The 13,350-nt window shown below is 49.3% G+C and overlaps 1 protein-coding gene across 2 annotated transcripts; it reads left to right on the forward strand.

The window, feature by feature from the left end:
- Nucleotides 1–557: 557 nt before the first annotated feature.
- Nucleotides 558–11,216, forward strand: LOC144950039 (zinc finger Y-chromosomal protein-like). Of its 2 annotated transcripts, none has more exons than XM_078880013.1 (7): nt 558–739; nt 2,275–2,450; nt 3,114–3,377; nt 5,370–5,504; nt 5,852–5,995; nt 6,559–6,726; nt 7,509–11,216. In XM_078880013.1, the coding sequence occupies exons 2-7, from the start codon at nt 2,348–2,350 to the stop codon at nt 8,741–8,743; spliced, it is 2,049 nt and encodes a 682-aa protein (XP_078736139.1). In that variant the 5' UTR covers nt 558–739; nt 2,275–2,347; the 3' UTR covers nt 8,744–11,216. The 2 variants fall into 2 exon arrangements, with proteins under 2 accessions (XP_078736139.1, XP_078736138.1); XM_078880012.1 differs by having other exon boundaries at nt 2,325–2,450.
- Nucleotides 11,217–13,350: the final 2,134 nt, after the last annotated feature.

The following is a 13,350-nucleotide window of genomic DNA, read 5'->3' on the forward strand; positions in this document are numbered from 1 at the left end:
CGTCTATTCAAATTCTATTTAGCGAGTGAATTAAGTAGCAACTAAACCCGACGTGAAGTGTTCATAGAGCTGATGGTGGCTTCCAGGCCCTCGGGGCAGGTTCGCTTGGTGGGAAGGGTGCGGGACTCAGATCGGCGCCCTTCCTTTGTTTGGGTAAAGCCACGACGGTGACCCCAATAAGGTTACATGGGGTGGGTTTCAGGCGTTGCAGCCATAGCTGCAGCATTGTATAAACAGGACTAATACAGTACCAACAAAGCAGAAAGATGCACTGTATAATGAAAATCTTGTAAGCAATTCAAAACATTGGGTAACGATAAGATTCTGGAAGTGTTTACTGGTTATCGTTCCAGGACCCCAATCCGCGTTAACTTGGCTTAACGCTTCCCACAGGCGGTGATGGTGCATCTGTCGCCGCAGGAACAATGGAAGCCCACGTGAACGCGAGATATTCCGCTTCGAGACACGATTCATTGCAGCATCGATTATATACCACGATTCTTGCTGCCCAACACCCAATATTAGTGTAAAGCGATTCAGCGTAGCGATTCCATGGATCGATTACTGCGTCGGTTTTGGCGGGAAGCGAGCGTGCGTGGCCCCGCCCTCCGTGACGTCACCGCTAGTCTAACCCCGGCCTGGGCCGGGCTCGGGGAGGCCCCGCGTCTCCCCTGCACTCTCCGCGCTCTCCCCTCGCCTCGCTCTCCCCGCGCTCACGGCCCCACGGAGGCGCCCTCAGGTGAGCGAGAGACGCATCCCGCGAGGCGTGACCGTGTGAGGCGTGGCCGTGTGAGGCAAGCTCGGCGCTTCAGCACACCGTGGCGGCTTCTTCTCGTTAATGCGGACGCGCGGTCGTGTTGTGCGCGCGCGCCGCCAAGCACCGTGCGTGGCGCGGGAATCTCATGGCTGTGCTGTTGACGGTGATGTTGATGGTGTTGATGATGGGGCTGTTGACGGTGCTGTGCGCGGCCGCCATGTTGGGTTGGTGTCGCTGGCCGCCATTGTCAGGCGAGGGGAGGGGCTACAGCACCCATAACCCCCACAGCCCCGCCCTTCACCCCCTCGAGTGGGCACGCCCCTCGTCCCCCCCATGATGTCATCCGCAATGCAGCCCCGCCCCTTACTCCACCCGCACCGAATCAAACTAAATTCTCAAGTGCAGTGAGTTGATGGTCTGAGCCAATTCGCCAATGGCCGCACAGAAACCAACCGCATTCAATCTGTTTCTGCACTCAATTTGGCCGCATTCCTGCGCTGAGAATTGCAAGAACAGTTTGTCGTTAAAAGGACATTTATCTCCGTAGCAGGGCAGGTGGGAAAGTGCTGCTCCCTACTGGGTTGAGCTGGTCACTTAAAGCAGATTCTACGGTATCTGCTTCCGTGGGCCATTTGTTAACTGCCCTGACACCGATAGCACAATCGAAATTAAATTAGAAGATTTCAATAATGAGGCTTTGCTCAATAAGTTACCTCCATCGTGTGTGGTGTGTGTGCATTTCCAGCCATGGCGAATATCAGTTGGGAACATGTGAACCGGTCTAGGATCTCCCCTCTATCGACTCATCCTTAATATGTGTGGTGTAAACATCACTACTGAGGAGACTAAGGCAGCTAGGTGGTTATTCTGGCCATGCCACCTTGCACGCAAAGCCACCTTTAATAGGTGCTTGCCTAAACGTTTCTCTAAACAGTCTTTGTCAACCGATGTAGACGAAGCGACACAATTAATGAATCGCCAGCTATGATCAATCCACTGCTGGATAAAGGATCCACAAGCCTGTGATATAACAATCTGCCACCTGAACCTCGAGTTTATTTTATCCCTGCAGTGGATGATCTCCTGGGCACGTTCATTACTTTGCCTGCCACAAGCCAATAAAATATCCAAACTAATTCGCAGTGCCAACATAGAACAGGGCTCCTAATATAATGAGTGCTTTGATATTCCTGCCATTCTTAATGTGCAAGGCTATTAAGACGGTGCTGTGTTCACAGATGGGTACAGTCTGGCAGTGGGGGCCATGCCGCTGTGTGGTTTTGCTCAATATGCGAGTAATGTTTGACATTCATTACATTTTTACGGTGACCTGGGCACACACGGCCTACACTTTTTTTAAAACGTTAAGGGATCTTTAACGTCAACCGTGAAGGAGACGGTGCTTAGTAATTACGGTGTATACGTGTATTAACCAGTGCGGCCGCTGAACTTTAACCACCACGAACATTTGCAACAGATGGCAAACGTGCTACCGTTATGTCACTGCCCATGGGAAGCTGGCTTTGCAGGCTACACGAAGCGAGTGTGTTACCTTGTCGGCGTGAAGGCCGTCCCGAATGAGCCGTGGCCATGGAGAACGAGGAGGACAGCCTGAGCACTGAGCTGCAGTTCCAGGAGGAGAACGTGGTCACCACGGTGATGGGTGAGGAGGAGGATGAGGTACATGACGCAGGTGAGATGCCTTTTACTACCCTCGCGTCTCTCACACTTTGCCTATGGTTTGTGCAGGGTCAGTGATGTCACTGCCTAAAGCCGGCTCCACCCCTCAACAATCCGTTGCACTATAAAATCATACCCAAATTTGCCTGCAATTGCTATGTACACATTTTACCGATTAGTTGTGCAACAAGGAAATTATACGGAGCATTCAGGATTGTAATGACAAATCACAGTTGGCATATGCTTGTGTGTGACACCTTTTGTGGTGGGGAGTGGTGGTGCAGTGATTAGCGTGCTGCACTTCGAACCTGGCGAAATGAGTTTGATTTCCGTTCATAACCAATAACAGTGATGGATCATTGAGCTGGTCCTGGGCATCCTCTAGGTCGACTCAGTGATAAATGAGTACTGTACCTGGCGTATATAAAATCACCACTGGGGAGATAAAGACGGCTGGGTGTGGCGTTATCCACTCACCCCTCCGTACCAACCTTGATAGGTGTTCGATAATACTTGCCCAAACATTCTGTAATAGGCTATAAAGGTGATCTTTGTCTTGCTGTAATATGCATGTATTTGTGGTGTACAGTATATGCATGGTGCTTGATGTGTTTGTACTCTGTGTGTGTGCCGTGTGATGTCTCGCTTGTGTTTTGTTACATATGTGATGTTGCAGTGGCGATGTCCCCGTGTCTGCTGACGCCACCGCATGGGAGCCTTGCGACTGATGCGGTGACGAAGCTCAGCTCATCGGTCACAATGAAGCCGGCCTCCGCCTCCCAGCAGGAGGAGGAGGAGGAGGAGGAGGGCACGTGCAAGGGTTTCCTTCTGTACAGCGCATCGTGCCACACCAGCACGGGCCCAGCCACCGCCCTGACCAGCTCCCCCATGCTCACCACCCTCGCACTCCCACACCTCCACTCCTACCCGGCCCCTCCAGGTGGGTCTCCTACATGGGAAGCAAGGGGGCACATTTGGAAGTTAGATATTCAAATCTTAGGGTGGGTCTCAGACTTAAATGAGTACCTGGTACGTTGTCAACATCAGCACTGGGGAGAGACGACAGACGGCTGGGCGTATATTCCCTTGTGTACAGTCCCAGCCTATGTCGGTGCTCACTCACACTTGCCCCGACCGTCTGCTTAGGCTAAACGGGGGATCTTAGTTTCTGTAAGGGCAATGACATGGCCCAGCAGGAGCGTGTTGGCCGCATATTGCAGAGGTTTGCGGTTTGAACCCAGCTTCAGTGAATTCTGCGGGTATAGTAACCATAAATATACACTGTGATTCACAGTGGATGTTTACTACATTCACATTTGTAATCGAGTAAGGCCATGTGTTGCCAGTGTCACGGGCCAAATTCACACAGCAACATCGCCCCCTACTGCAGACTTACAGCCCACTTGCAGGTTGATGCTGTGTTCACCTTGTGCTCAGCAGCACAGGGACAGCTATCACCAGACACGGTTCCCTTGGCTCGACTGGGCTGTTCCGCTTGGTCGTTTGTGTATGTGTGTGTGCATGTGTGTGCGCATGTGCGTGTGTGTGCGCATGTGCGTGTGTGTGTGCGTGCTTGTGAAACATGGACCCCTCTAATGGAACCTCTGCGCCGGTTATAAACATTCAGGCTGGCATGCCTACCATCCATCTTGAGTTTAACTAGGCTGGATTGTGTGAGGAGCTCACAAATCTATGAAAGATCTAGACACATTCGCATCAGTGAGCTCCTCCGGCAGGCAAGGTCACTTTGGCTGGGTCATGTCGCCCACATGCCCAGCCACTGCATGCTCAAGCAGCTACTGTTTGGCCACATAGAGGGGGCTAAACGGGCACGACATGGGCTGGAGAAAAGATGGACTGATGCGGTACGGGAGGATGTGGAGCCGAGTGGACTTGCCGATGACTGGTACCAGCAGTGTCAAGATCTGCCTCTAGGGAGGAGGCTCGTGAAGGATGCTACTGGCAGTTGGAGGCAGTCGCCCTCAAGCAACAACGGAAGGCAGAGGAGCAATTCTCACAACTACGAGCGGAGCGCCGGGCAGCTAAAATGCAGCAAGTTAGCACAGTAGGGGGTACAGCTGGTGCATCTTCTGGTCATCTCGGTCAGCCAACCCCATGGCACCTGGGTCTGTCCGGAGACCTGTCAGCGATCCTTTGACACTTCACATGGCCTCAAATAGCACCTGGCCTGGCATAGGCGCCGTGGTGATGTCACCGTCACTTAGTGGTGAATGGCGGGTACTGGTATTGGTGCATGCGTGTAGCCAAGTCAGAGCCTGGCAAGGGAGAGCAAGGCAACTCGCAGACTCCCAAGGTGACCGACAAGGGGGTGCAGGACGGGAAAGATTGCCCCGATCTCATCAAGGTTTACATCTTCAAGGCTGACTCCGACAGCAGTCAGGGTAATGCAGCCATTCGCATAGGTCAGCCGTGGTGTGTGTGTCACGTGCCATGTGTGCAGCGTGTGTGGTGTGTGTAGGGTATGTGTCTCGTGCCGTATGTGTGTGTGATGTGTTGGTGTGCGCCACGTTCCATGTGTGTAGTATGTCCATGCCATGTGTTTTGTTGTCTTCACCGCACGTTCGTGCATGTGGTATTACTAGTGTGTCTTGCGTATACCTGTCAACCTCTTATCAGTGCCTACCTTATTACAGACCAATTCACACCTCATTGTTCACCCTGTCTCCTTATAAATCTCAACATTCATCCTACAAAGTCCGATCACAAGGGAGAAACACAAATAGACTAAAAAATGTTTGCCCCTATTGAAATGGTTGTACACTGTATGGACCCGAAAACTCAATTTGCCTGTACAAGAATACAGGTGAACTGTATGGGTTGACAGGTATGCTTGCATGCCATGTGTGTGGGGTATAAGCAGTGTGTGTATGTGGTGTTCACTGCACGCTCCTGTATCTCTCACTGCGTGTAGGTGGCAGTGTCACGGTGGACCACAGCGACGTGATGCCCGAGGTCTCGCTGGACAGTGCTGGCTCGCTCGCCCAGCAAGACAAGATGGTCTACATGGCCGTGAAGGACTCTGAGCCAGAAGGGGAGGATGTGAGGAGTGAGTGTGGCTCTCCCAACTTCTTCCCAACTCTCCCCTACCTTTCCACAATGCTAACCCTAACACAGACTGAGCCTTGAAGCTTCAATTAGAGTAAAACACTCGGATTGTAGAGATACCGTAAAGTGTCTCAATAAGGTAAAACATATTTTTGAACACTCTCCAACCATCTGACTGTAATGTGGGGACACGATCATTTTTGTAAAGATGATCCGATATGAATAACATTTTGTATCAAGCTTTGTTGCTGTTTGTTACTGGTTAAATTCACCACGGGTATGCGAACAAAAAGTGGTTGAAAGATAAGCCTTGGCCTGGGTGATAACGTGTGTGTGTGTGTGCGCCAGGCTGTGCGGACATGACGGACGAGGTATACATGGAGGTGATCGTGGGCGAGGAGGAAGAGGGCGTTGCTGTGGTATCGGAGTCGCCCCAGGGTGACGTGGCACTGGGCTGTGACTTCCTGCCTGTGCCGTGGACGGTGGAGTACAGTACGTGGGGCATATGGGGTCACTGAAGGCCGGGGGTCACCGAGGAGAGCGGAGTCTGTGAGATAGTGTGAGATATCTTCTCACCCACTGTGGGTCAGGCGATGCCCAGCGAATCCAGTGACTCGCAAAGTGCCTTCCTGCTCCAACACGTGTAGGCAGTGCTCATCTTTATGTATGTTGAACTTCTTTCGCACCGTATGTAGTCAACTATGCAAATCGGAGGTGCGGGGGAATGACAACAAATGAAACGCAACAAGCAGTTCTAAGAAGTTGGTTTTCAATCTAGATATGATGCTGCATGCGATGTTGTGTGACACAGCTCATCTACATGGACGTGGTACTCTATGACGCTGTGTGTGACGCTGTCTTTGATCGATTGTCGGTTCTGAGCCATTCTCAGGCACCTTCATTCACACCGTTCAACCTGTACTGCCTTTCCTCACCGTTTAACTTAAACTCACCACCACCTTTACCGTTTCTCACCGCTTCACCTCCACCACCACCTTTCCTCACTCTTTAACCTCACCACCACCAAATCTCACTTGTTGCTCCATTGTATGCAGCCACAAGCCCAAAAGTGGCTGACGGAAATGGAGACTTGGGGATGCCGGCACAGCCGAGCAGCGCAGCGTTAGTACCGGCACTGGTAGCGGCGGTGGCGGCGCGGGGAGCAGTGCACAAGAAGCGGGACGGACTTGGCGTGTCTGGTCAGCAGCAGCAGCCATCCACAAGTGAGTCGCCACCATTGAAAGGGGTCATTGAGCATTCAGGTCAGGGATGTTCGTGTGGTAGTGATGTGTAAGTGGTGATGTTGATGAGTGTTGATGTATTCGTGTTGGTGTGCTAGTTATGGCGTATATCATGGTTGGTTAGTTCGTGTTGATATGTAAGTGATGGCGTGTTGGTGAATTTGTGATGGGGTGTTCGTGTTAATGGTGGTGTTAGTGTTCGTGTATCAGAGGTAATGTGTTAGTATTGGTATACCAGTTTTCAAGTGTCTATATTAGTATCAGTGTGTGAAGAGTGTGTGTGTCGGTGTGTTAGTGTGGAAGTATTGGCATGTTGGTGTGTTAATCTTGGGGTGTTGGTGTGTTAGTAATACAGGTTTTTTGGGTTAGATTGCGTAAATATATAAATGTGTCGTTAAACCTGCCACCACCTGACACAGCCAATTAGTAAGGTTTTTTACGTAAACAAAGGAACGAAACAGGAGGATTTTTCCACAAATTTGGCTGTCGCCTGATGAAGCTGGTTGTAATTACTGGCGAAACGTCGTACTCAGATTGTAAATGTTGTGGCTTTGCTCTCCAACACACTGGTGTGCTGTACTAGTAACAAATTGGCATGGTATATTTACGCGATCTTTACCCAAAAAACCTGTATCAAGGATGATATTGGTCGCGAAAGCCTACGTGTTAAACTGGTGTGTTAGTGTGGGCCTGTCCATGGGGACTTCTGATACTCCAGCCAGATTCTGACTGCACGCCTTCCCCGACCACCCTGCCCCTCGCAGCCATAATCATCGGCCCCAATGGCAAACCATTCCACGTGCACCCGTGCAGCGTGTGCGGCAAGAAGTTCAAGACGCGGGGCTTCCTCAAGAAGCATATGAAGAACCATCCGGAGCAGACCACCCGCAAGAAGTACCGGTGCACCGACTGTGGCTATGGCACGGGCAAGAAGGCGAATTTCCACAGCCACCTCCAGAGCCACCGCCCGGCGCTACTGCCACCGGCGACGATGGCTGCGGCAGCCCTGGTTGGTTCGCGCCAGCACCGCGCCGAGATGCACAAGTGCCGCTCGTGCGACTACGAGACGGCCGAGCCGTCGCTGCTGAGTCGCCACCTCGTGGCCGTGCACAGCAAGAGCTTCCCGCACCGCTGCCCTGAGTGCGGCAAGGCCTTCCGTCACCCGTCGGAGCTGAACAAGCACGTGCGCATCCACACGGGTGAGAAGCCCTACGCCTGTGCCCTCTGCAACTACCGCAGCACTTGCGGCTCCAACCTGAAGGCTCACGTGCGGTGCAGGCACGGAGGGGCCAGCGCCGCGCTAATGCCACCGCCACCACCACCACCATTGTCATCGCATCGCCGCGACAACAAGTGCAGCGTTGGACTTCTGTCGGACGGTGAAAGCCGGCAACGGCACTGCCGCACCGCCGCCGCTGCCGGCGCCGGCACTTTCCACTGCTACCACTGCGGTCACGTGAGTTTCAACAGCAACGCGCTGAAACGCCACGTCATCTCGATGCACACCAAGGATTTTCCGCACACGTGCGCAGTCTGCGGTAAAGGCTTCCACCTGCCGTCGACGCTGCGCAAGCATGCGGCGCGGCACAAGGACCGGCGGCCGCTGCATGAGTGCCGGCACTGTGGCTTCGAGAGCGGCGACCCGTTCGCGCTGAGCCGGCACATCCTGTCGGTGCACACGAAGAAGGAGGAGGAGGAGGGGGAGGAGGAGGATGCAGCGCTCGTGTGTAAGCGCTGCCACAAGTCGTTCCGGCAGAGGGGTGAGCTGAAGAAGCACATGAGGAAGGTGCACAAGTGCAATAAGCTGTACGAGTGCGAATTCTGCGATTACACGACGAGCGACGCGTCGGGCTTCAAGCGCCACGTCATCTCCATCCACACCAAGGACTACCCGCACCGCTGTGAGCTCTGCGACAAGGGCTTCCGCCGTCCCTCCGAGAAGAAGCAGCACGTCCTAAAGCAGCACAAGGACGTGAAGCTGTACGTGGTGCAGCAGTAGGTGCCGCAGTAGCGTTGCACTCGGTTATCACCCTTCCTCCTGTCTCCTCCGCTCTGTGAGTGGAGGTGGAGTTTGTGATCCGGCCAGTGGTGCCAACTCATGATTTGTCGCAAGGAAGAAAAATCTTGCACACACGTGGACTGTGTAATGCGTTCCAACGTACGATTGTTTCTAGAAGTATTTAATTCGCGTTAATAACGTTACACTCTGAGACTTGCAACGAGATGGCATCCCAGAATTTCGCGTCGGTGTGAATCTGCAGGGGCTGCTCACATTAACCGGGTGAACGCTCTGAATTCTGGAGTGACTGAGTGGGGAATGCATACCGGTTGCACAGGTTTGCCTGCTTGTTCTCCTGCCCCACTGTCTGGAGGACGCATTGTTTCTAACAACAGCACAAAGCACAATCGGGGCCGTAGGCCAGCATGGGTGAAAGGTACTGATTATGCCTCATGCAGTGGAAGCGAATGTCCAGTTGCCAGGTTCCTCCACTGCTAGCTGAGACTCGGTTTGGTTGCCCCTGCGCAGGCATCGGGAGCTCACCGAGTTATGTCCCATGATGCCGTGCGACCTCAGAATGAGAGAAACTCACGTGACCAGACCTGGAGATCAATGACAATTGTAACTGTGCAATTGGTAGTGAATTGCAATCATAATGTAATAGTAAATATTTTAAGTTAACATTGCTTTTGTAATTATAATTCGCTCCAGGTTTTCCATGTGACAGTACTTTGACAAATGAACTGCTATGAATCTGTTGCAGACACTTTAAATTCAGAATCTTTAAAGATAAAATAACATGCATGTTGTTACTGACATCATGTGTAGAGAGTGGTTAGCATGGTACTGCACTATGAATCCGGGGACCCGAGTTCTGATTACCTGCCGTGGCGAGTGACGTGTGAACTGGTTCTGAGCTCATCACGCTTCAACTGTATGGAATGTCCGTCTCCGCATAGGACGCACCTATCCCTGCCCTTGCATACGTGCATTTGTTGTTGTGCGACTAATGCTGCGTCTTATTTTCATAAGCTCTTACTACGAGTGAATGCTTACACGCAGTATGGAAGAAATATATCAAATATAAAGGGTTAACTCTTTTTTTCCTCCGATTGAGTTTTATAGCGTTTGGAAATGTGTGGAGACTTTTTAAGGGCTCGATGACTTTAATGAAACCTAAATCAGTACGTTTTACCGCGTACACGTTTAAATGTACATAATGTGTATACGCATATCTCTATATATGTTTGTGTGTTTCGTAATAATAAATGTGGAATTCCCAATCCATTTCGGTGACGTGAATGTTCCGTGAGTGCTTAAGAGAGCTGTGTTTAGGGGTAGTTGTGCTCGGGTCATGAGTAGGATTGTGCCAATGGTTGAGTGGTCCATGTGAGAGGTGTATTGGGTCATAGGCGTACTCGTATTCGGGCGGCGTGAATGATGAATACATTGAGGTTTGTGTTCTCGTTTGAGCACCACTGCCCGCACTATTGCTCCTTGTTTAAATGACGACTGTATCTTAGCCTACTTGGCCTGCCAAGTCTCCCTTGCCGAAGGAAGTTCTCAAGGGCACTGAATTGATGCGTGTATCATGTGACAAACGTTAGCGACCGCCGTGCAGTTGGAATACTGACAAGTGGAGCACTGCTATGAATCTGATACACTTTAAATTTTGAATCTTTAAAGGTAACAAAACATGCCTGTTGTAACTGGCATCCATGTGTAGGTTGGGAAAAAGGGTATCGCGGTTATCACGCTGAGCTATAAACCCGGCTCCACGAGTTTGATTCCCGGCCATGGCTAACATGATTGGTGAGTGATATCTAAGCCGGTCCTGAGCGCCCCCACCACTTCACCACCTTGCACGGACCACCGTGGTGAAGTTTGGTCAAACTAACTCTGTGACCGATAGTCTGGGAAGGCCTTGAATGAATTATCATTTCATTGCTATTGAAATGTGTAACATTGACAGGGTTATAAGTGTTGATGAAATTTGAATTATTCAAGGTGATAATCGTCTCGGGCTGTACAGTGAGCTCATGGCAGTTGCAGAATGTAATTGAGATCAAGCTCGGCGTCCATGATGAGTGAACGTTGGCAACCGATGTTCTGACTGAACACTTTCGTGACTGCAGGAATTAATATTCTTTGGTTCTTTCGGTAAAGTCACGTAGATATAAAAATAAAGATAAAGTGAATAAAAATAATAATACATTAAGTTAAATAATAACCAGGCTACAGTCTACATTATAGACTGCCAGTACACTCACCCAGCTTAATAACCATTGCTACAGTCTACATTATAGACTGCCAGTACACTCACCCAGCTTAATAACCAGGCTACAGTCTATATTATAGACTGCCAGTACACTCACCCAGCTTAATACCAGGCTACAGTCTACATTCTAGACTGCCAGTACGCTCACTCAGGTTAATAACCAGGCTACAGTCTACATTATAGACTGCCAGTACACTCACCCAGCTTAATAACCAGGCTACAGCCTACATTATAGACTGCCAGTACACTCACCCAGCTTAATAACCAGGCAACAGCCTACATTATAGACTGCTAGTACACTCACTCAGCTTAATAACCAGGCTACAGTCTACATTATAGACTGCCAGTACACTCACCCAGCTTAATAACCAGGCTACAGTCTACATAATAGACTGCCAGTACACTCACCCAGCTTAATAACCAGGCTACAGTCTACATTATAGACTGCCAGTACACTCACCCAGCTTAATAACCAAGCTACAGTCTACATTATAGACTGCCAGTACACTCACCCAGCTTAATAACCAGGCTACAGCCTACATTATAGACTGCTAGTACACTCACTCAGCTTAATAACCAGGCTAAAGTCTACATTATAGACTGCCAGTACACTCACCCAGCTTAACCAGGCTACAGTCTACATTATAGACTGCCAGTACGCTCACTCAGGTTAATAACCAGGCTACAGTCTACATTATAGACTGTCAGTACACTCACCCAGCTTAATAACCAGGCTACAGTCTACATTATAGACTGTCAGTACGCTCACTCAGCTTAATAACCAGGCTACAGTCTACATTATAGACTGCCAGTACGCTCCACCTTTCGCCTGGCCACCATGCCAGGGTCTCGTGGATGTTTCCATTTGCCACACAAACACGCTCGGTGACGTCGTCTTCCAAGGACATTGTTCTGACATGGTGTAACGATACACTTCACATGATGACAGCTAAATATACACACAATGTAACTGGTGTTGACCAAACATCCCAATGCAAAAACTAAATACCTGCAAATTACTCAATTGGGATTACACACAGCAGCATCACCCGTACTATGAAAACTTAACAGGACCCTCCTGAAAAAGAGTATTTTCATGGAGGCTTTCCTTTGTAAACAAGTGTAGTAATAGTTCTACTGTCGGTAGCACATTTGGAATATCGGCAAAAAAGAAGCAACAATGATTCAAAATAATGTGTTTACTTGATTTTGCGTAAATCAGGAACAAACTCTGTATCCGTATGGCTGAGTAGATGCCCAAATTGAGACTAGTGGACCTTAATTAAAATATTTAACTTGGATAATTCCTTGAGATGGAACATCTTGTGTACAAGGGAGTCCAGGGAGTCAATTAACACATAGCAAACATGGCACGTGTGCGAACATTTGTTCAGGTGGACCTGGTATTGAAATAGCAGTGCAAATCTCAAATGCATATACAAAACAGGCAGAAAATACCATTTCAGAAATTGACAATATGGGAATAAATGTTTGACTTAACTTTCGTGACTGCAGGAATTCAAATTCTTTGGTAATTTCGGTAAATTTCGATTTAAAGCTTTCGTGACTGCAGGGATTCATCTTCTTGGTTCTTTCGGTAAAGTCACGTAGAAGGGAAATAATAAAATAATAAAAATAAAACAATAAAATAATTCTCACGACGTTTCGGCCACAACGCAAGCAGCCGTCCTCAGGTGAAGAACAGGTCTGTCGGAAAGACAGCGTCTGAATGAACACCACCAGGCTTGGCAGCGTATATTTTTCGGTAAAGTCACGTAGATAAAAACAAAATTATACTAAATTAATACAAATGATGGCCGCTTGTGTTGCGATCGAAACGTCGTGCTTTTTATTTTAATGTTTTCTATCTACGTGATTTTACCGAAAGAACCAAAGAATATGGGAATTAAACATTAGCAATTAATACCAATTTAGATTACAACACCACTGAATATGTGCGTACCATTTTTGTACCTTATACAATTAATTTACAATGATTAAATTGCCAGTACAATACTGTGACTTTTGGTTTTGTGTAAGCTGAGATCGGACTGGCTGTTTGTGGAATTCTAATTTAACGTATTATCGTGAAATGGTGCTGTGATCGCGTTTTTCTTTGTGACTGCTGCTCCAGCCTGAGAACTGTTGTGTCAATACGAGGCAGTGTTTTTACGAGGCTCGTGTTGTTGAGCCATATGGTCTCTCTGTTCTCTTTCTATATGGACGGAGCACGAATGTTTAATTACGTTGTACATATTCACAGTAATAAATTTTTTGGAAAAAGTATCAGGTTTAGCATGCCAGCTGACTTGTACAACTGAGTTTCCAG

Source organism: Lampetra fluviatilis, chromosome 56 (genome assembly GCF_964198595.1).
Source record: "Lampetra fluviatilis chromosome 56, kcLamFluv1.1, whole genome shotgun sequence".
In the NCBI taxonomy this organism is placed as follows: Eukaryota; Metazoa; Chordata; class Hyperoartia; order Petromyzontiformes; family Petromyzontidae; genus Lampetra; species Lampetra fluviatilis.

Coding starts and splice junctions, on each gene's coding strand:
- LOC144950039 (XM_078880013.1), top strand. CDS start 2,348: ATGGAGAACGAGGAGGACAGCCTGAGCACTGAGCTGCAGTTCCAGGAG. Junction 3,378..5,369: donor CTCCTACCCGGCCCCTCCAG/GTGGGTCTCCTA, acceptor CACTGCGTGTAG/GTGGCAGTGTCACGGTGGAC. Junction 6,727..7,508: donor GCAGCAGCAGCCATCCACAA/GTGAGTCGCCAC, acceptor TGCCCCTCGCAG/CCATAATCATCGGCCCCAAT.